We start from the raw sequence: 22442 nt of genomic DNA on the forward strand, positions 1-22442 counted from the left end.
TTTGCTAATCCTGCCTGTCACTTGATTATTTCTAAGTATGTGATGGGCAAGCCAAAGTGGAGGACCTAATTTCAGGGAATTGCCTTTAATCTGAAAAATGTAACTGATCATGAACCATTCTGTCACACTTATTATTTGCCTAACTGGATACAATGACTGTCAGGTCAATGTGTTACCATTGGTGACGGATTGTACCTACAAGCAAGCAGACCTTTTGTGATAAATAAAGGAATTTGGAATAGTGAAATTCCACATAAAAGTTTGGAGAGCATGTGAGTCTTTAATATAGGTCTGGTGTCTGTGTTGAGTGTCTAAGTCTGAACCAACACAGGACCCAGAGTTAGAGCCTTCAGCCAGCACTCTGTGTACAATGCCATAGATTAGTTTCTAAACATGGTGTAATCCTCAACACATAATAACATGTTTCAGTTTTCATTCCTTGGGACAAAGTTTGCGAAGCATGGGAGCTCCCCTTCTCCAAATGGCTACTCTGGAGAGAAGCTTGGGAATGGTCAGTGCTCACAACTTCATCTCAATAGTCATCCTTCAATGCAAGAGAGAACAGTCACATTTCACAAAAACTTCAACAACTATCAACCTTGTTAGTCTCGTGAGAGCATTTGCACGTTCCACCCGGGCTCCTGGACAGTGACCAGGAGTACCAACTCCAAGTCTATTTCTCCATCCCTAACGCAAGAATATGAAGATAAGCAGAAGCACTCAGAGCACCTGTGCACCCACCCAGTGTCTGCCCAAGGTGCAGTGCCCCATTTGTATGGTACAGAGCGCCCCATAAACCTGTGCAAAACAGAGAATCTGTGTTTCAGCTGAAGTATAAACAGAGAAATAGTAATGGAGTAGACTCAACAAAATCTCAAACTGCCTTGCTGATGAGACTGTAAGCCTTTTAGGTATATGAACTGAAAGGATAGATAGTTGCCCACCTTTTCGATGCAATTATGAGCAATGGAGAAATATTACTGCGTTTTTGTAATGCCTTACACAATATCAGGATGTCCCAAAGTGCTTTTAAACCAACTAAGCATTTGTGAAGTGCAGGTACGTTTCACTATTCGTTGAAATGATGCCACATAGTTTTTCACTCAGGTGACAGAGTTGACACGGTTTAAGTCTCATCTGAAAGACTGCCTCTCCAACACTATGCTCTGTCCATTCTGCACTGGTCCATCAGCCTACATCCTGGGCTCAAATGGATGAAATGAAGATTTTCTTGTTAGGAATTATTGAAGTTTGAGAAACAAAATGGCAATGACTGTGAACGTTTTGTAACAGAAATTACACATCGCCATAATAGCTTCCTCTTTCAAATTATTTAGATTCTCTGCAGATATTGTGGTCACATTTTCATCCAGGTCAAACAGAAGCAGAAAAATCTCAATGAGAAAGCTGGATGGTGTGTTAGCTCAAACCGTATCGCAGTGAGGAGCTGACAATGTATGGTGGCATGATGACACAGTGGTTAGCACTGCTGCCTCACAGCGCCAGAGACCTGGGTTCAATTCCCGCCTCAGGCAACTGTCTGTGTGGAATTTGCACATTCTCCCGGTGTCTGCGTGGGTTTCCTCCGGGTGCTCCGGTTTCCTCCCACAGTCCAAAAACGTTCAGGTTAGGTGAATTGGCCATGCTAAATTGCCCGTAGTGTTAGGTGCAGGGGTAAATGCAGAGGAATAAGTCTGGGTGGGTTGCTCTTTGGAGGGTCGATGTGGACTTGGTGGGCTGAAAGGCCTGTTTCCACGCTGTAAGTAATCAAAAAAAAGTAGGAAACATCCTAGATGTTCACAATCGGTCCAATTGTTAGCCCACACCACATGTACTTTCAACACACAAGATATACTTTCTGGAATTGACTTAGAGACATAAAGTGCCAGAGGGTAGCAGACCTCAAACAACATATGGCTGATTTGGAGCAGTGACTTTCTTCACTGCGCACCATACAAAAGGTACAGTCATACTGGAGAGTGGTCAGACCAGGTAAAGGAAGAATGGAGAGATAGCAGGTGAGTGGGTGACCCTTCAATATAAAGAAAGAAGACAACAGGCCCAGGAAACCCAGGACACCTGTTATACAGTTCGAAGGAATGAAATTTCAATGTCTATTTAGTGAGCAACAGACTGGGGAGATGGATGACTTGTGGGAAAACCACAGTACCATAGTGCCTGAGGTTTCTTTGGGAAAAGAGAGGGACTGCTAGGCAGATTCGAAAGATAGCAGTAGGAGTGACTGAATATTTCAATAGATAGACAGTCTAGTTTGCAGCCATGAGTCCCCCGTAGACTGTTGCCTCTCGTTCACAACATAACCGAATGGCTGGATAAATTTCCAAAAGGCGGGTGAACAATTAGTTTTTGTGGTTCACTACAGTCTCATCAGCAAGACAGTTTGAGATTTGGTTGAGACAACTCCATTACTATTTCTCTGTTTACATCTTCAGCTGAAACACAGATTCTCCATTTTGCACAGGTTCAAGGGGCTTTCTGTTCCACACAAAACTAAGACTCAAAACGACAGAGGGAGGGGCAGCTTGGGGGACTTGCAGAATCAATTTCAGGAGCTAGGGGGTAGGCCGAAATGCAGGGCCTCCCAGGCCAATAATCTCACAAAGATATTTTGTGATAATCTTTGTCATCACAAAACAAAACAAGATAGAAGATACATTAACATCATCAACAACACCCTCACAGGCATAAAGTTCACCAAGGAGGAAGAAACCAACAACAAACTCGCATTCCTGGATGTCACAGTCGAAAGAAAGGACAATGGAGAACTACAAACCTGCATATACAGAAAACCAACAAACACTGACCAAATACTTAACTACGCCAGCAACCATCCCAACACACACAAATGAAACTGTATCAGAACACTATTCCAACAAGCCACCTCACACTGCAGCACAGATGAACTTTGGAAAACAGAGGAGAACCACCTATACAACGTATTCAAGAAGAATGGATACTCAAAAAATACAGTCCGCAGATTCCTCAAGAACAAACTACGACAAGCAGACCAAACACAGCCAGAAACCCCAACCACCTTACCATACATCAAAGAAGTTTCAGAAATGACAGCCAGACTACTAAGACCCCTCGGAATCCTAGTAGCACACAAATCCACCAACATTCTCAAACAAAAACTAACAAAAAGACCCAGTACATCCCATGGACAAAACCGACGTCGTCTACAAAATTTCATGCAAGGACTGCCAGAAACACCTACGTAGGACAAACAGGAAGAAAGTTAGCCACCATGATACATGAACACCAGCTACCCACAAAAAGACATGACCCTCTCTCCCTCGTAGCCCTACACACGGAGGGAAAAAAAACATTTCGATTGGGACAACATATCCAACCTGGGACAGGCTAAGCAAAGACATGCCAGAGAATTCCTAGAGGCCTGGCACTCCAACCACAACGCCATAATAAACAAACACATAGATCTAGATATCATCTATCAACCCCTCAGAAAACAAACAGGAAATGACATCACCACAAACCCCAGGAACCCCATCCAGGACAAACATATAAATAGAAAGCAGGAAACAACAGCTTCGCTTCACTTGGAGGTCGCCATTGATGATGTTACCTAGCCAGGTAATGAAACGTCTGGATATCAAACCTACAGCTCAGTGAGCAAACCTACACCCTATACTACCTGTGCCACGAACTTCACAATTGAGGCAAAAGTTAATCAGGGAAGTAAATGCAAGAGTTGTGGGATGGTGTAGACTGGAAGGGTTTATATTTTTGACACATTGGGATTACTTTTGGGAAAGGAGAAAGCTATTGAGAAGAAATACCTGAGCAGAAATGGACCTAAATCTCCTGATTGAGTGTGTAGTGTAGCAGGGTTGGATTTAAACTAATAAGGTAGGTTCCGGATTAGTGGTGCTGGAAGAGCACAGCAGTTCAGGCAGCATCCAAAGTGCAGCGAAATCGATGTTTCGGGCAAAAACCCTTCATCAGGAATAAAGGCAGTGAGCCTGAAGCGTGGAGAGATAAGCTAGAGGTGAGTGGGGGAGAGGAAGAAGGTGATAGGTCAGGGGGGAGAGGGTGGAGTGGATAGGGGGGAAAGGAGCTAGACAGGTCGGACAAGTCCGGATAAGTCATGGAGACTGTGCTGAGCTGGAAGTTTGGAACTAGGGTGAGGTGAGGGAAGGGGAAATGAGGAAACTGTTGAAGTCCACATTGATGCCCTGGGGTTGAAGTGTTCCGAGGCGGAAGATGAGGCGTTCTTCCTCCAGGCGTCTGGTGGTGAGGGGGCGGCGGTGAAGGAGGCCCAGGACCTCCATGTCCTCGGCAGAGTGGGAGGGGGAGTTGAAATGTTGGGCCACGGGGCGTTGTGGTTGATTGGTGTGGGTGTCTCGGAGATGTTCCTAAAGCGCTCTGCTAGGAGGCGCCCAGTTTCCCCAATGTAGAGGAGAACACATCGGGAGCAACGGATACAATAAATGATATTAGTGGATGTGCAGGTAAAACTTTGATGGATGTGGAAGGCTCCTTTAGGGCCTTGGATAGAGGTGAGGGAGGAGTAATGAGTTGACTAATGAGTCTAGTTTTGGAAGTATCAATCAGGATACAAGGGAGAAGATGGGGAAGAGGAAGTGAAGGAAAGCTTGATGGGCGTCAGTAAACACTTGCTTTCCATAGGGCAACAAAGAGATAAGGGCAGGATGTAAATGCAGAGAGTATCATGAACAAAACTGGGGAATTGGAAGCAGAAATTGCGCTTGGTGATATGACAAAAGCATAGTTCAAGCCAGAACAGGCCCAGATACTTAACATCCCACCTTCCAAGGCTTTTAGTAGAAATAAGGTGGGTAAAAAGGGGAGGAGGTGAAGCAGTGTTGGTCAATGATCATAACTGTCCTTAAATGATATGCACGTCCAGAATTAGAATCAATGTGGTCGGAGGTGAGCTACAGCAGTGACCTTGTTGGGTATTTCTTATTGACCTCCAAATAGAGGGAAGGAAGTAGAAGAGAGCATTTGTAGGCAGATTATAGAATTCTGCAGGACAAGTAGCGTTATGGTAGTTGGTAATCTTAATTACCCTGGCGTAGACTGGGAAGGGGAGGAGGGAAATTGCTGCAATATGTGTAGGAGAACTTTCTGGAATGTTATATTTCCAGGCCTACCTTGGGTGGGGCTGTGCTGGATCTGGTCTTAGGGAATGAAGAAGGCCAAGTGAAGAACATCAGAGTGGGGAGCATTTGGAAAATAGCAATTATAACATAATAAGGTTCAATATGAAGTTGGAAAACAATAAAAAATAATATTCAAGATCCCAGACCAAAAAAAGGCAAATATTAGGGAGTCTAATAATTGAATTTGGGCATGTTGATTAGAAACGTATTTTGGTCGATAAAAGTGGATGAAAAATAGTAGAATTTCAAAACATAGATGAATAGGGCGCAAACTAGGTACGTATTCATAATAAATAAAGACCAAATATCCAAAGCTAGAGTACCCTGATGACTAAGGATATTCATGAGAAGATAAGGAAGAAAAGTGAGGCATATGATGTATACTAGAACAATAATTGCAATCAAAACTAGAAAGATATCTCAAATGCAAGAGAGAGGCTGCGATTGGAGTAAGGAAGTCTAAGAGGAAGCATGAAGAAAAGATGGCAGACTGCACTAAAACAAAGTTGGGCGGCACGGTGGCACAGTGGTTAGCACTGCTGCCTCACAGCGCCAGAGACCTGGGTTCAATTCCTGCCTCAGGCGACTGACTGTGTGGAGTTTGCACGTTCTCCCTGTGTCTGCGTGGGTTTCCTCCGGGTGCTCCGGTTTCCTCCCACAGTCCAAAGATGTGCGTGTCAGGTGAATTGGCCATGCTAAATTGCCCGTAGTGTTAGGTAAGGGGTAAATGTAGGGGTATGGGTGGGTTACGCTTCGGCGGGTCGGTGTGGACTTGTTGGGTCGAAGGGCCTGTTTCCACACTAAGTAATCTAATCTAAAAACAGTAAAATGTTCTTCAAATATAATATTATAAGATTTGTGAAAGATGGAGTGTTGCCCATAAGGGGCGTGAGTATGGTGCTGGAAAAGCGCAGCAGGTCAGGCAGTATCCAAGAAGCAGGAGAATCAGGTTTTGGGCAAAAACCCTTTTCTAGCACCACAGTCTTGACTCAAATCTCCAGCATCTGCAGTCCTCACTTTCACATGGTGCCCATAAGGAACAAGCAAGTTAAGCTACTCACTGAAGCAAACGATATGGCAGAGGTACTACATGAATAGTAAATTACATTTTGCTTCTGTGTAAGTGATGACAATGGCTTGTTGAAAACATGGATGTTCAGCAATTAAACAGTATAACGATAGATAAATGAGAGGTGCTAAAATGGTTGGCAGCACTCCAGGTAAAGAAGTCACCAGCTCGATGGGACGCATCCTAGAGTGCTGAGAGAGTTAAGGGAGCAAATCGTGCAGCTGTTGACAGAAATTTTCCAGGCATCTCTGAACACAGGATTAGTCCCAGGGGACTAAAGGATTTCAAAGGCGACACCACTGTTTAAGAGGCAAAGTATAACCCAGAAAACTACCGAGCTGCCAACTTGACATCAATAGTGAACAACTGATAGAGACCATAATATAGGACAAGGTAAATATATACTTACAGAAAAATAAGCTAATACTAGACAGTCAATGCGGCATTGTCAACATTAGGTCATATTTGACTAATTGAGTTGACAAGGTGACACAGACACTGAATGAGGGTAGTGCTGTAGATGTGGCATACTTTCAGAAAATATTTGACATGCTGCCACATGTCAGGTATGTTAACAAATGGGAAATATTTGGGATTTATGGGTCCTTTAGAAGTTGGGTAAAAGAGAGGAAACAGAGTCTAGGTATAGATATACATTTCTCAGATTGGAGATGAGATCCACGTTGTTTTCTATATGGATCCGTGTTTCCTAATTCATAAAAACATCAAAAGATGAAAGTGGGATAATAGTTGGGAGAATAGTGAATTGTGAAGAAGATGCTCAGCAAATTCGGTGAGACATTGACAAGTTGGCCAAATGGACAGACACCTGGCAGATGAACTTCAATGCAAAAAGAATGGATCAAATATTCTCCTTTTATACTGTAAAATTCGAATGCAGAACAGGCCTTTTGGCCCATGATGTTGTGCCGAATATGACATCAAACTAAATGAATCTCTTTTGCTTGTCTATGATCTACATTCATTCATTCCTTGTTTATTCATGTCCTTTCGAAAAGCCCCTTAAATGCCCCTCTCATACCTGTCTCCACCACCACCTTGGCAATGCTTTCCAGCCACCTATCAATCCCTGTGTAAAACATCTGCCCCTCACATCATGTTTGAACTTTTCTGACTCACCTTGAATGCATACCTTCCAGTAGAATTAATTTCAACACTTGGAATCTAGGCATTTCATAACTTTATAAACTTCTATCAAGCCTCTCCGCTGCTCCAGAGAAAACAATCCTAGTTTTTCCAGCCTCTCCTTATAGCTCATACTCTCTAATGCAGGCAGCATCCTGTTAGTCTATTCTGCACCCTCTCCAAAGCCTCCACATCTTTCCTGTAATGTGGCAAACAACTGAATACAATATTGTAAGTGTTCTAAATTCTATGATTCTATACAGGGAAATAAATTAAAAAAAAATTCTATTCTGGGAAATACCCAGCGGTAAAAACGTATAGCACATCTCACTGACACCCAGAGTTCTTAAATAAAAACACAGTCCAAGATGTTTTTAATCTGTCCCTACTTCCAGCACTTTTGACAATACAACAAACATTGAAATCAATAGTAAAGTGAAGTGATATTCCAGACAGCAAAATTAAAATCTTCTCCAAGATTTTTCCTCTTGCCTGTATTGAGCTCATTGATCCCACCCAGGTGGGAATTCATAATTGGATTCAATATCCTCAGGATATGTTCCCATCACCACGGTCAATCCACCAGAAGTTGGTATCATTGTGAGTTATTAAACAGTTAAATAACCCACCCGCACTCTCAGAGAAAGGATCTGGCAACTACCAATGACCTGGAATTATAGTCCCACACCTTCATGGAGGACACACTGCTATCTATCTGTATTTCAAACAACAAACTACCAATATTACTCAGAATCAGTCCAAGTTCAAATGAATTTAATTCAAATGCTGATCATATTTCAGTATGCAAACTGGATGCAAATGCTTTGGGCTAACTGGGTTAGGGGTGCAGTGGAATGCTGGTGAAATGAAGGCCTTCTGTTTATTTGGTACACTGCTTACAATGACACAGAGAAGTTGCAGAAGTAGATGTATTCTACAAACAGCATCAATGGCTCATTGAGCAAGAGCAGAATGGAAACATTCCCCATGCTGAAAAGCCTGCTTTCCTGCGCTGTGTTTCTTTGCTGAACTAGCAACTGGAATCTATACGCAAGTTAGTTAATTTGGTTAACTGAAGGGAATCAAAAACTATCCTCATCACTCCATCCTCATGCAGGAGACATGCTATATAGAGTGTCCAGCATGCAGTTGCTATCAGTAATATAGATGTAATTTTCATAGATCCACAACCAAGCAGTATGAATATTAACAACAGTCATACCTGCTGAGAGGATTTAAAACTATTTAAACCCTAGATGAGGTACCAGTGGGATCCAGTTGAGGGAATGCATAACAAGCACAGAATGGGGTCATATTACAGGGTGGTGGTGCTGGATGTCTTAAAATGCATAAAGGTTCAAGGTTTGTGCGAAGATTTGTAGCTCGGGTGCTCGTTGTTGTGGTTCTGTTCGCCGAGCTGGAAGTTTTTGTTGCAAACGTTTCATCCCCTGGCTAGGCGACATCATCAGTGCTCTGGAGCCTCCTGCAAAGCGCTTCTTTGATGTTTCTTCTGGTATTTATAGTGGTCTGTCCTTGCCGCTTCCGGGTGTCAGTTTCAGCTGTCCGCTGTAGTGGTTGGTATATTGGGTCCAGGTCGATGTGTTTGTTAATGGAGTTTGTGGATGAATGCCATGCCTCTAGGAATTCCCTGGCTGTTCTCTGTCTGGCTTGCCCTATGATAGTAGTGTTTTCCCAGTCGAATTCATGTTGCTTGTTGTCTGAGTGTGTGGCTACTAGGGATAGCTGGTCGTGTCGTTTCGTGGCTAGTTGATGTTCATGTATGCGGATTGTTAGCTGTCTTCCTGTTTGTCCTATATAGTGTTTTGCGCAGTCCTTGCATGGTATTTTGTAAACTACATTAGTTTTGCTCATGTTGGGTATTGGCTCCTTTGTTCTAGTAAGTTGTTGTCTGAGCGTGGCTGTTGGTTTGTGTGCCGTTATGAGTCCTAAGGGTCGCAGTAGTCTGGCTGTCAGTTCTGAAACGCTCCTGATGTATGGTAGTGTGGCTAGTCCTTTTGGTTGTGGCATGTCCTCGTTCCGTGGTCTATCTCTTAGGCATCTGGTGATAAAGTTGCGTGGGTATCCGTTTTTGGCGAATACCTTGTATAGGTGTTCCTCTTCCTCTTTTTCGCAGTTCTGGTGTACTGCAGTGTGTTGTAGCTCTTTTGAATAGTGTCCTGATGCAGCTTCGTTTGTGTGTGTTGGGGTGGTTACTTTCATAGTTTAGGACTTGGTCTGTGTGTGTTGTTTTCCTGTATACCCTTGTGGTGAATTCTCCGTTCGGTGTTCTCTGTACTATCACGTCTAGGAATGGGAGTTGGCTATCCTTTTCTTCTTCTCTCGTGAATCGGATTCCTGTGAGTGTGGCGTTGATGATCCGGTGTGTTTTTTCTATTTCCGTGTTTTTGATGATTACAAACGTGTCATCGACATATCTGACCCAGAGTTTGGGTTGAATTTGTGGTAGGGCTGTTTGTTCTAACCTTTGCATAACTGCCTGTGCTATGAGTCCCGAGATTGGTGATCCCATGGGTGTTCCGTTGATTTGTTCGTATATCTGATTGTTGAATGTAAAGTGTGTAGTGAGGCACAAGTCCAGTAGTTTAAGTATGCCGTCTTTGTTGATAAGTTCTGCCTCCTGTTTTCTGTTCTGTATGTCCAGTAGGTTGGCTATTGTTTCTCTGGCTAGGGTTTTGTCAATCGAAGTGAACAGTGCCGTCACGTCGAATGAGATCATGGTTTCTTCTTTGTCTATGTGTGTATTCCTGATGGCGTCCAAGAATTCCTGTGTTGATTGTATGGAGTGTTTGGATCCGCTGACCAGGTGTTTCAGTTTCTGCTGTAGTTCTTTGGCCAGTTTGTATGCTGGTGTCCCTGGTAGTGATACTATGGGTCTGAGTGGGATGTCTGGTTTGTGTACTTTGGGTAGTCCGTAGAATCTGAGGGTGTTGTTACTTTCCGATTTCATTCTTCGTAGGTCAGCTTTGGTTATCTGTCCGTTTTTTTGTAGATTCCTTAGTGTGTTATTTATTCTATTGGTGAGTTGTGGTGTGGGGTCAGAATCCTTCATTTGGTAGGTGTTGGTGTCTGTTGGACAGTGGGAGGAAACCGGAGCACCTGGAGGAAACCCACGCAGACACGGGGAGAATGTGCAAACTCCACACAGTCAGTCGCCTGAGGCGGGAATTAAACCCGGGTCTCTGGCGCTGTGAGGCAGCAGTGAGGTGTTGCATTTTGATAAGGCAAATCAGGAAGGCCTGATACATTTAATTATAGTGTCCTGTGGAGTGTTACCGAACAGAGAGACCTTTGGGGTGCAGGTTCATAGATCCTGAAAGTGGAGTCACAGGTAGACAGGGTAGTGAAGGTGGTATTTGGTTGATATGCCTTTATTGGTCAGTGCATTGAATATAAGAGTTGGGAGGTCATGTTGCAGCTGTACAGGCCACTTTTGGAATACTGTGTTCAATTCTGGTCTCCCTTGTACAAAAAAAATGATGTTACACTTAAAAGGATGCAGAAAAGATTTAAAAGGATTTTTACAGGATTGTGTGGTTTGAGCTGTAGGGAGAGGCTGAATAGGCTGGGGCATTGGAGACTGAGAGGTGACTTTATAGAGATCTATAAAATCATGAGAGGCATGGATGTGGTAAATAGTTCACTCGTCTTCTCCCCAGTGTCGGGGAACCTAAAACTAGAGGGCATTGGTTTAAGGTGAGAGAGGAAAGATATAAAAGGGATCAAAGGGGCAATTTTTTCACACAGAGGCTGGTGCAAATATGGAATCAGCTGGTAGAGGAAGTGATGGAGGCTGGTACAATTATAACATTCAAAAGACATCTGGATGGGTATATGAATAAGGAGTGTTTCGAGGGATATGGGCCAATGCTGGAAAATGGACTAGCTTAGGTTAGGATATCTGGTCGGCATGGACGAGTTGAACAGAAGGGGATGTCTAAATGGGATTAGATTAATTTAGGATATCATAGAATCCCTACAGTGTGGAAACAAGCCATTTGGTTCAACAAGTGCACACCAACCCTTCAAAGAGTAACTCACCCAGATCCATTCCCCTACCCCATTATTCTACATTTATCCCTGACTAATATGCCTAACCTACACATCACTGAACACTAGGGACAATTTAGCATGGGGAAAGTGAGGACTGCTGATGCTGGAGATCAGAGCTGAAAATGTGTTGCTGGAAAAGTGTAGCAGGTCAGTCAGTATCCAAGGAACAGGAGAATCGACATTTCGGGCATGAGCCCTTCTTCAGGAAACTTAGCATGGCCAATTTACCTAACCTGCACATCTCTGGATCATGGGAGGAAATCCACTCAGACACAGGGGGAATGAGCAAACTCCACGCATTCACCCGAGGCTGGAATTGAACCCGGGTCCCTGGCGCTGTGAGGCAGCAGTGCTAACCACTGATACTGGTCAGCATGGATGAGTTGTACCAAAGTGTTGGTTTCTGTGCTGTTGGACTCTATGACAATCCTTTCACATGATACATTATAATGAACAGAATAGTGACCCTTGCCAGGCTCTTACTGTCAAACACATACCTGGGTTAATGCCATAAAGCTCCATCAGTCTGATCACTAGTTTACTCAAAGCTTTCCGATTCAATTTATTCCATCTTAGGTGTGACAGTTTTCCATAACGCCTGCAAGGAGATAATCAAATTACAGCATCACGATCAAATTCGGTGACACAAATTGAAAACATGGAGATCCCAATCACAGCCTGCCTCCCAGAATCCCTACAGTGTGGAAACAAGCCATTTGGCTCAACAAGTGCACATCAACCCTTTATATTCCCTTTATTAACAGAAGGATCAGTGGCTCATTTTCATCTGATCAGCTTGCATATGTTTAGCGCCTTTAATGTAGTAAAATCATAAAAGTTTATAGTACAGAAGGAAGCCATTCAGCCCATTGTTTCTGTACTAGCTCCACACACAGCTACCCAGCTTGTTCCATTCTTCAGCCCTATCTCTGTAGTCCTTCAAATTCATCATTTCAAACGATGGCACAGTGGTTAGCACTGCTGCCTCATAACACTCGAGACCCAAGTTTGATTCTCGCATCGGGCAACTGTCTGTGTGGAGTTTGCACTTTCTACCTGTGTCTGCGTGGGTTTCCCTCCACAGTCCAAAGACGTGTAGATCAGGTGAGTTGGCCATGCAAAATTGCCCAGAGTGTCCAGGGATGTGTAAGATAGGTGCATTAATTAGGAGTAAATGGAGGGTACTAGGGTAGGGTTATGGGTCTGGGTGGGCTATTCTTCAGAAGGTCGGTGTGGACTTGTTGGGCCAAATGACCTATTTCCACACGGTAGGGATTCTATAAAAAATAAATTAAAAACAAAAAATGTATATCCAGCCCTCTTTTCAAACCTCCAATGGAATCTGTCTCCACCACTCTCCCAGGCAGCACATTCCAAATCCTAACAACTTTGAGTAAATAAGTTTTGCCTCATCTCATTCCTGACTGTCTTGCTTACAATCTTGAATTTGTGCCTCCTCGTTACTGAAATAATAATTAGTGGTAACGGAGTATCCTTCCTTACCCTGTCAAAATTGTTCATAATTTTAAACACACCAATAAGGCTATCTTTCACATCTTCTCTGCTCTAAGGAGAATAACCCCAATTTCTCTAATCTTTCCTGGTATCTAAAATCTCTCATTCCTGGTATCATTCCAATAAAGCTCATTCAAATTCTCTCCTGGACGTCAGCATCCTTCCTTGAATAAGCTGCCCAGAATTGAACAGAATAATCCAAATGTGATCTGGCTAATACTTTGGAGAAGTTGAGCATCACTTCCTTATTTTTATCCTCCACACCTATATTTATAAACCCAAGGATTCTATAAGCCTTCTCAACAACTGTTTCAATATGCCTTGGGGTATTATGCACTTGAAACCCAATGTCCATCTGCTCCCTTCAAAGTATTATCACTGAGCCTGTATTATCTTTCTATGTTGCTTCTATCACGGTGGCACAGTGGTTAGCACTGCTGTCTCACAGCGCCTGAGACCCGGGTTCAATTCCCGACTCAGGCGACTGACTGTGTGGAGTTTGCACGTTCTCCCCGTGTCTGCGTGGGTTTCCTCCGGGTGCTCCGGTTTCCTCCCACAGTCCAAAGATGTGCGGGTCAGGTGAATTGGCCATGCTAAATTGCCCGTAGCGTTAGGTAAGGGGTAAATGTCGGGGTATGGGTGGGTTTCGCTTCGGCGGGTCGGTGTGGACTTGTTGGGCCAAAGGGCCTGTTTCCACACTGTAAGTAATCTAATCTAAAAAAAAATCATTACCTCACATTTCTCTGCATTGAAATTCATCTGCCAGGTGTCTGCCTATTTGGCCAACTTATCAATGTCTGTCTGAAGTCACTCAACAGCATCCTCACAATTTACTGTTTTCCCTAGCTTAGTACTGTCTCGAAATTTAAAGATTTTGCCCTCAACACCAATCTCCAAATCATTTAGATAATTCAGAAAAATGTTCTATGTTACTTCACAGTTGGGTGATCAAAGAAAATAAGGACATATTTTGACAAGAATGAATAAAACGTTGATTTTGAGGAGTCTTTAAAAGTACATTATGCAGTTAATGGTAGGGCCCTGATGAGTGCTGCCAAACAAAGAGACCCAGGGGGCAAGGAGCATAGTTCTTTGAAAGTGGAGTCACAGTTAGACTGAGTGGCGAAGGCGGTATTTGGAATACTTGCCTTTATTGGTCAGACAATGGAGTACAGGAGTTGGGATGTCATGCTGCAGCTGTACAGGACGTTGGTGAGACCACTTTTGGAATACTGCATACAATTCTTGACACCCTTTTATAGGAAGATGTTGTTAAACTTGAGACAGTACACAAGGTTTACAAGGATGCTGCTCAGACTGGAAATTTTTGAGTTATGAGGAAAGGCTGAATAGTCTGGGGCTTTTTCCCCATGGAGCACTGAAGGCTGAGGGGTGACCTTACAGAGGTATGGATAAGGAGAAGTCAAGACCTTTTTCCTAGGGTGGGGCAGTCCAAACTAGAGGGCATAGGTTGAAAGTAAGAGGGGAAAGATTTAAAGAGCACCTAAGGGGCAACCTTTTCATACAGAGGGTATATGGAACAGACTACCAGAGGAAGTGGTGGAGGCAAGTACAATCACAGTATTTAAAGGCATGTGGCTGGGTACATGAATAGGAAGGTGCTCCGGCCAGCTTCTTACAAGTAGGACAAGGTCAGGTTGGGATGTCTGATCGGCACAGATGAGTTGGAGCGACGAGTTTGTTTCCATGCTGTATGACTCTATGATATTCTTTTAAGAGTCAATGAAAGTCTATTCACAAGAAATGAACACAATTAGTGTCATGAGGTCAATGCAGCCAACAGTGACTTCTGAGACTCATTAGCACAGTTTTAGGTTGAGATCTACAATCCTTCACTGTGTAAAGACATTAGCACTGATCTTGTCTATTCCTAGTGTGTGTGTTTGTGGCCTTGCCTCCGGTTGAGGTTTAGTTTTGAATTGTTCTGGTTCACCCACTTAGTATTGGATCTTCACGGTCAATGCATACAAGAAAATGACCTATCAGTATCACGCTCTTCCAGACTGCTTAGCCAAACAGTCACTGGCAGTCATTTAGCATTGATGTGACCAGAGTGGGAACCAGATTGGGATCCGTTATCATCCGATCTGGTCTGAAAACTGTTGGATTAAAGAACAGGCGATGGATATAATAACAAAGAGTTAATGGTGTTTCAATTAGTTGGGGACATTTTCTAATCAACCTGTTCAGAGATATCATGACCCACCTCTCAAGTGACTTGAACACCAGCCTTCTGGATCAAAAAGTAGGGACAACCCACTATGTCACAACAGTCTTGGTTATTTTTTAATGTTATAGCATAGCTCTGGTATAGGTGGGACTTAAACCTGAGCTTCCTGGCTCAGAGGTAGGGATAATATCACAATGCCACGAGACTTGGAGCAAGTTTTATGGATTGGTTAGTTGAAGTAAATCTCTCACATAAAAGTGTGGACTTAATTCTGTTTGAATACAGTTATCCTTGCAGTATAACATTGATAGTAAAGGATAGTTAAGCCAGAATGTAAAGTGTCAAGGTATGATTGCCCATCTGCTTTCTGAAAATTAGCCTTCTGACCAGTGGAAGAATGAAGTTACAAATGTGGGCCTGAGTTACTTCTTTACAAAAGAGGAAGCAAGATATGGCCTCAGCACTTTTGTTACCATACAGAAACAAGGCTTTTTCAGATTTGGAACCTGATGTCATGCCACAATGGGGTAATGCACTGGAAATCAAGCTGTGCTCTTCCGAAAGTAATCACAACAGTTAAAGATTTTATAAAAGTACAGAAAATTCCCCAGGTTGACAAAAAATATGAATCAGGTTTCTGTACTTAATAAATAAACTTCACTTATTTGCAGAAAGTACAGGGTAGCTGATTCACTTATAAAGTATCTGGCTTGCTGATTAAAAGTCATGGCTTACAGCAATTTCTGAGGGAAAAATAAACTGGCTTCCTTCACAGTTAACATGAGTTTTACTACAGTAAAAAGATACAGCTTCTGCTCCTATGGAGATATGATGGCTTCTCCCAAACATTCACACATCTCCAAGGTACCTGAGAGCCAATCACATAGTTATTTGCCATCCACAATTAGTCACTAGTCCAAAGACCAATCAGTTATTTGTTGCTGGTCAAAGCCTTCAATTTGTCTATAAATCTTTCCTCCCTGTTTTCACAAATAGCTTTGTACCCAAAACTTACAATTTGCTTTTAAAAAGTGCAGCTATCCTTGGTTTATAAACCAGCCATTTCCCCATTTTGGTCAACAATCAAAAATACAGAAAATCAAAAAGTTACAGCCTTTGTACTGATTATTTAACACAGAAGAAATTTTGGACAGATAGTTAACTTTCACAAATAAAACTTAACAAAAAGATCATTCGTTGACTGCTTGGTCAGATATTGCCAAATTTTTAAAAAAGAGTCAGGACAATACTGAGGAAAAGTACACTTTGGAATTCAGTAGGTTGTATGCAAAACTAAATAAATTCATTTGGAAACGTCCAATCCTTTCTAGCATTTACATTGTTGGACTATGCCAAATATCAAGACTTCTTTTAGTCAAAAAGAAGCATATTTTAAGCAATTTAAAAACTTGAGTACAGAGGAAGCATAAAAGAATTTTAAAAAGAAATTAGTTGGACTTAAAGGGGCCATGAAAGCAGTAAGGAAATACTCAAGGTATTTTAGAGCACATGAGGAGTGAGAGAGTAAACAGGCTCACTGGAAATAGTGAGGACTGCAGATGTTGGAAAATCAGAGTCGATAAAATGTGGAGCTGGAAAAAGTACAACAGTCCTGATGAAGGGTCCTGCCTGAAACATTGAATATCTTGCTTTTCTGATACCATGTGACCTTTTTTCAAGGACAAAGGAGGGAATTAATGTTAGCAGACAGAATGAGTGTGAGGTCCTTAATGAGTACGTCACGTCGTTATTCACCAAAAAGCAGGACATGGACATTGGTAAAAGTAGAAAGGGATATGCTGAAATTCTGGGGCAAGTAGATATTAATGTGATGTTGATTGTCATGAAAGGCATGAAAATAGATAAGTCACCAGAGCCTAATAGAATCTATCCCAGGATACTGGAGGAGGCAAGGGAGGAGATTGCTGAGGCCTTGACATAAATCTCTGTATCCTTTTTCGCCATTTGCTTCCATTTGGAGAAGAATGGACTTATTCTGGATAGTCAGCATGGTTTTATCTCACTAACTTTGTAGAGCTTTTTGAGAAAGTGACAAAGGTGATCGATAAGGGTAGGGCAACAAATGTTATCTACTTGGACTTTACTAAAGTATGTGACAAGGTTTCTCATGGTAGGCTGATCTAGAAGATTAAGCTGTATGGGATACATAGCTACTTGGCAAATTGGATACAAAATTGGTCTGGCCATAGAAGAGTGACAATAAGGGGTAAGTACTACAATATGTTCATTGAAGAGATATGACAAATGGCAGATTTTTAAGAACGATCAAAGAACACTGTTACACTATTAAGGAAGTTTACTCTGAGCAAGAATTTACAATGAGGCAGAGGACATGGATTTAAAGGTATTCGATAAAGCAAAAGACATGTTAATTTTACATTTTGTAGATTTGGCAACCCCATTTTGTCAGTGGAGAATACACATGGTAAAGATAAAATAATTGTAGGTAAAGTTTTGGAAAAATGGACAAGAACTACACTCTGACAAAATTTCTCACTCAATATTGAGGGAGTTTGATGATGAATACAGAGATGTGTATGCAAACATGAACAAAGCAATCAGGAATACAGCAACAGAAAGTCCTTTTTAGCGATGGGGTATTTATAATGAACCATGCAATAATAGACAAAATCGTTCATTGGTCAAACAGTAAATTATCTGCATTAGTGTGGGCTGCACATGCTAAGAACTCAAGCACACAGTGGGCCAAGGCTTGTTTTTTTTTGTAGGAATCCTAAAGTTCCAAGAGTAATATGTGATCAGCTCCCAAATGGAGAAGTTCTACTTTTTCATGCACTGCATGCAAGTCAAAATCTGAAAGAATTCAACTTACCTTGACAAGTAACATTAACGCCATTGGATACCAGGATCCATCTGAACATACAGTTTATTATAAGAAAGAGGGTCTCAAAGAATGGAGAGGTTCAAGAAAGAAAATTAATAATTTTACACTACAGGAACTAGACTGTTCAAGTAAACTCTTCAAGAACCGTGTCTTTTCATTTCTGTGTCTTTAAGAAGCGTGGATTACAATGTTAAGATCAGTGACCTACAAGGATGGCTGCATAATTTCATAGCAAAGAATTCAATATCTCTTGTGAATTCTTTTTTGTGGTTGCCAATTCCGCAATGTACAACCAATTAGGAGCTGAGGAGTTATTGACAAGTGAAGCTGATTGATTGCCAGCTAACTGAGCACATTGGAGTTGGAAACAAGTTAGAGCCACAGAGAAAGATGCAGAAGGATGTGCATACCCTCTGAGCTGCCCATTCTCTGCATCAAAAAAGTCAGCTTAAACTTGAAGAAAACTTTCCCTGAAGCAGTTGCTGTGAACTATGACTTCTGAATTGATAAATTAGAGATATTTTCCAAAGTGAATCAATCACTCACTACTTCTTACAAACCAGTGGAAGCTCCCGGAGAAAGACAACTGAACACCAATGGTCAAAGATGAATGTGTCAACGTCAGGATCAGGAAAGACGGTGAACTGACCTTCCAATTTCTTTTCTATCTCTGTAAATAGTCTATTTTCCCTATTTGTTTGTCTGTGTGTAAGGGAGACTTTATAAGGGGTTAAGAGTTTTTAATTAGCAATGTCACATGCCAAAGGTTTTTAATTTGTTTACTTGTGGCTATAGTTTAATTACTTATAATAAATAACAATTCTTGCTTAGTACAGAAAACTGGTCCAAGCTTTGGTCTAAAAGTCACATAAATTGGGGTACTGTGCATACGTTGAAAACACTTTGACTTTTGGTCAAATCTAGTTAAACTGGTTTGCTTAAACTAGTTTGGCAAGGGGGTGGGAACCAGAGCTACTTATCGGAGAGGGAGGTAGTTGTAGATGGGGCAGTGACAGGATGTAGTGAATCTATCAGAAAGGTTTTTCATGTCATGAAACAAAGGGATCGATTAAAGTGTGTCTGCTTTAACGCAAGGAATGTCAGAAATAAGAGTGATGAACTTAGAACATGGATTAGTACTTGGGACGATGATGTTGTGCCCATAATGGAGACATGGTTTTCACACGGGCAGGAATGGTTGCGAGATGTTCTGGGGTTTAGAACATTTAAAAAGAACAGGTAGGGTGGAAAAAGCAGAGGGGGTGTAGCATTGCTAATGAGAGAGTGCATCACAGCTCCAGAAACAAAGGTTGTTGAGGAAGGTTTGTCTACTGAGTCAGCATGGGTGGAAGTTAGGAACAGCGAGGCCACCGCATTAGGTGTTTTCTACAGACATCCTAATAGCAGTAGGGAGATTGAAGAACACACAGGCCGGCAAATTTTGGAAAAATACAGATGTAGCAGGGTTGTTGTTTTGGGGGAATTCAACTTTCCCAATATCGATTGGAACCTCCTTAGTGCAGATGGTTTAGATGGAGCCGTTTTTGTCAGATGTGTTCAGGAGGGATTTCTTACTCAGTATGTAGCCAGGCCGACGAGGGGAGAGGCCAGTTTGAATTTGGTGCTTGGCAATGAGCCAGGACAGGTGTCAGATCTTGTGGTGGGAGAACGCCTTGGTAACAGTGATCACAACTGCCTCACATTTACAACTGCCTTGGAGAGGGAAAGGAGTAGTTACCAAGGGAAAATATTTAATTGGAGATGAGGAAATTATGACACTATCAGACAGGAGTTGAGAAGTACAGATTGGGAGCAATTGTTCCACAGAAAAGGGCACAACAGACATGTGGAGACGGTTTAAGGAGCAATTGTTGCGAGTGATGCACAGATTTGTTCCTCTGAGACAAGGGGTAAGATTAAGGAGCCTTGGATGATGAGAACAGGGGAGCTTCTCGTCAAAAAGAAGAAGGCAGCTTACGGAAAGTGGAGGTAGCAAGGATCTAGCACAACTTTAGAAGATTACAGGCTTACAAAAGGAGCTCAGAAATGGACTGAGGAGAGCCAGGAGGGGGGGCACGATAAAGGTTTGGCAAGAAGGATTAGGGAGAACCCAAAGGTATTTTACTTATATGTGAGGAATAAGAGAATGATCAGGGAGGAGGTAGGGCCAGTCAGGGATAGCATAGGGAACTTGTGCATGGAGTCTGAGCAGATAGGGGAAGCCCTAAGTGAATTTTTTGCTTCAGTTTTAATAAGGAAAGGGACCTTGTTGTAAATGAGAACTTTGAGGAGCTGGGAAACAGGCTTGAAAAGATCAGGATGGATGAAGTTGATGTTCTGGAAACTTTGGCAAACATTAAGATTGATAAGTCCCAGGTTGTTCCGGGAAGGGAGAAAGGAGGTTGCTAAGCCACTGGCAAAGATCCTTGCTTCTTCACTCTCCATGGGAGTTGTGCTGGAGGTTTGGAGAGAGGCAAATATTGTTCCTCTTTTCAAGAAGGGGAATAGGGAAATCCTTGGCAATTACAAACCAGTCAGCCTTACGGCTGTGGTCAGCAAGGTTTTGGAAAGAATTCTGAGGGATAGGATTAATGACTATTTGGAAAAGCATAGAGTGATTAAAGGCAGTCAGCATGGCTTTATGAGGGATAGGCCATGCCTCAAAAATCTTATTGAGTTCTTTGAGGTGGTGACAAGACAGGTCGATGAAGGTCGAGCAAGGGGTGCGATGTATATGGATTTCAACAAGGCATTTGATAAGGTTCTCCATGGCAGGCTCATTCAGGCGGGATACAGGGAGATTTAGCTATCTGGATTCAGAATTGGTTGGCTGACAGAAGTGGTTGTAGATGGAAAGTATTCTGCCTGGAGGTCAGTGGTGAGTGGTGTCCCGCAGAGCTCTGTTCTTGTTCCTCTGCTCTTTATAGTTTTTATAAATGACTTGGATGAGGACATTATGGGGTAGGTTAGTAAATTTGCCGATGACAAAGACTGGAGGTGCCCCGTTGATAGTATCAAGGGCTATTGCAGGCTGCAGCACAACATAAACAGGGTGCAGAGCTGGGCTGAGAAATGGCGGATGGGGTTCAACCTGGATAAATGTGAAGTGATGCATTTTGGAAGGTTGAACTTGAATGTTGAATATAGGATTAAAGACTGAAATCTTGGCAATGTGAAGGAACAGAGGGGTCTTGATGTGCCAGTGGATAGGGTTGTTAAGAAAGCATATGGTGTTTTGGCTTTCATTAGCAGGGGGATCGAGTTTAAAAGCAGCGAAGTTTTGCTGCAGCTCTACAAGACCACACTTGGCTATTGCCCATGGATCAGGAACATGGAGTACAATGATGGACAGCTAGAAAATGCTCAAACAGTGTGTCTAGGCCCACACGTGCCCCTAAAAAGATGCCATGGCTCATTGAGAGAAATCATAAAAGAAGGCAGAAGTCAAACAGTAGCAGTCCAAGAAAAGACAGAATGTAAAACAAAAAGCATGCTTAACAAGAAAAATGGGATAAAAACAGAAATACCACGAGAAGCAGAAGACCATGAGTGGGAAGTCTTAGTAGTCATACACAAATTAGAAGGAAAGTTAAGAAAAAAGATGCCAAGTCATAAGTGCTAGAAAGTTGGAGAGAATTTAGGGCATGCACAAAGGTTACAGATAGGGGATAGCTACCCTATTACTTTGGTGGATATGCACCAAATAGGTGTCCTCTGATGGAACTTACAGAGCTAAAGCAAGACTGGTTCTGGAAGAAAAGCTCTTGGAATCAAGATATAAGGGTAAATTCTCCAACAAGAAACAAAACAATTTTGATTTTTTTTTGGCTTAACTGGTAACAAATGCTTGGGATTGTAGATCCATTGTTAATAAAGATGCATTTCTACAAGGAGACCAGCTTGAGAGGGGGGTGTTTCTTCATCCTCCAAATGAGGTACAGTGGGAACACTCTGAAAATTAAATATATATATATGGAGTTAAATCTCCATAGGACTTAATAATTAACTTATTAAAATAGATTTGTATTTAGTTAAAAGCAGACACTGTCATGTTTAATTAGCATAATAAGGAGCAGCATAAAGGAATCTTTGTGAAGGAATTCAGAAAAGGGATATAGCAGCCTATTGAGTGTTACATTGATAATAAGTCACTATTGGATCATATTCACTGAAGGCGGTGTGTGAACAAAAAAGAAATGAGGATCAATACTTCCGTTTTTAAAAAGATGGAGGAGAATGGGGTGATTCCCAAATTGAAACAGATGGATTGCAGCAGCCAGCTGATTATTTTACAAAAGGAATCAACAAATTCTAAGGAGCTGGTGTATGTACTGGAAAACCGACACTTGGAAACATAATGCATAGAAAAAGAAATGGGAAAATAGTCTGTCATTGTGCATGTTTGGTTTGTTTTTT

General features: G+C 42.1%; 1 protein-coding gene across 13 annotated transcripts in view; it reads right to left on the reverse strand.

The window, feature by feature from the left end:
* Nucleotides 1–22442, reverse strand: part of exd3 (exonuclease 3'-5' domain containing 3) — a 390852-nt gene that overhangs the window by 245029 nt on the left and 123381 nt on the right. For all 13 annotated transcript variants that reach the window (XM_060841203.1, XM_060841204.1, XM_060841205.1 and 10 more), the window contains one exon: nt 11952–12052. In XM_060841203.1, the coding sequence (XP_060697186.1) occupies nt 11952–12052 (101 nt within the window). The remainder of the gene's footprint in view (nt 1–11951; nt 12053–22442) is intronic.

This window comes from Hemiscyllium ocellatum, chromosome 21 (assembly GCF_020745735.1).
Source record: "Hemiscyllium ocellatum isolate sHemOce1 chromosome 21, sHemOce1.pat.X.cur, whole genome shotgun sequence".
Classification (NCBI taxonomy): domain Eukaryota; kingdom Metazoa; phylum Chordata; class Chondrichthyes; order Orectolobiformes; family Hemiscylliidae; genus Hemiscyllium; species Hemiscyllium ocellatum.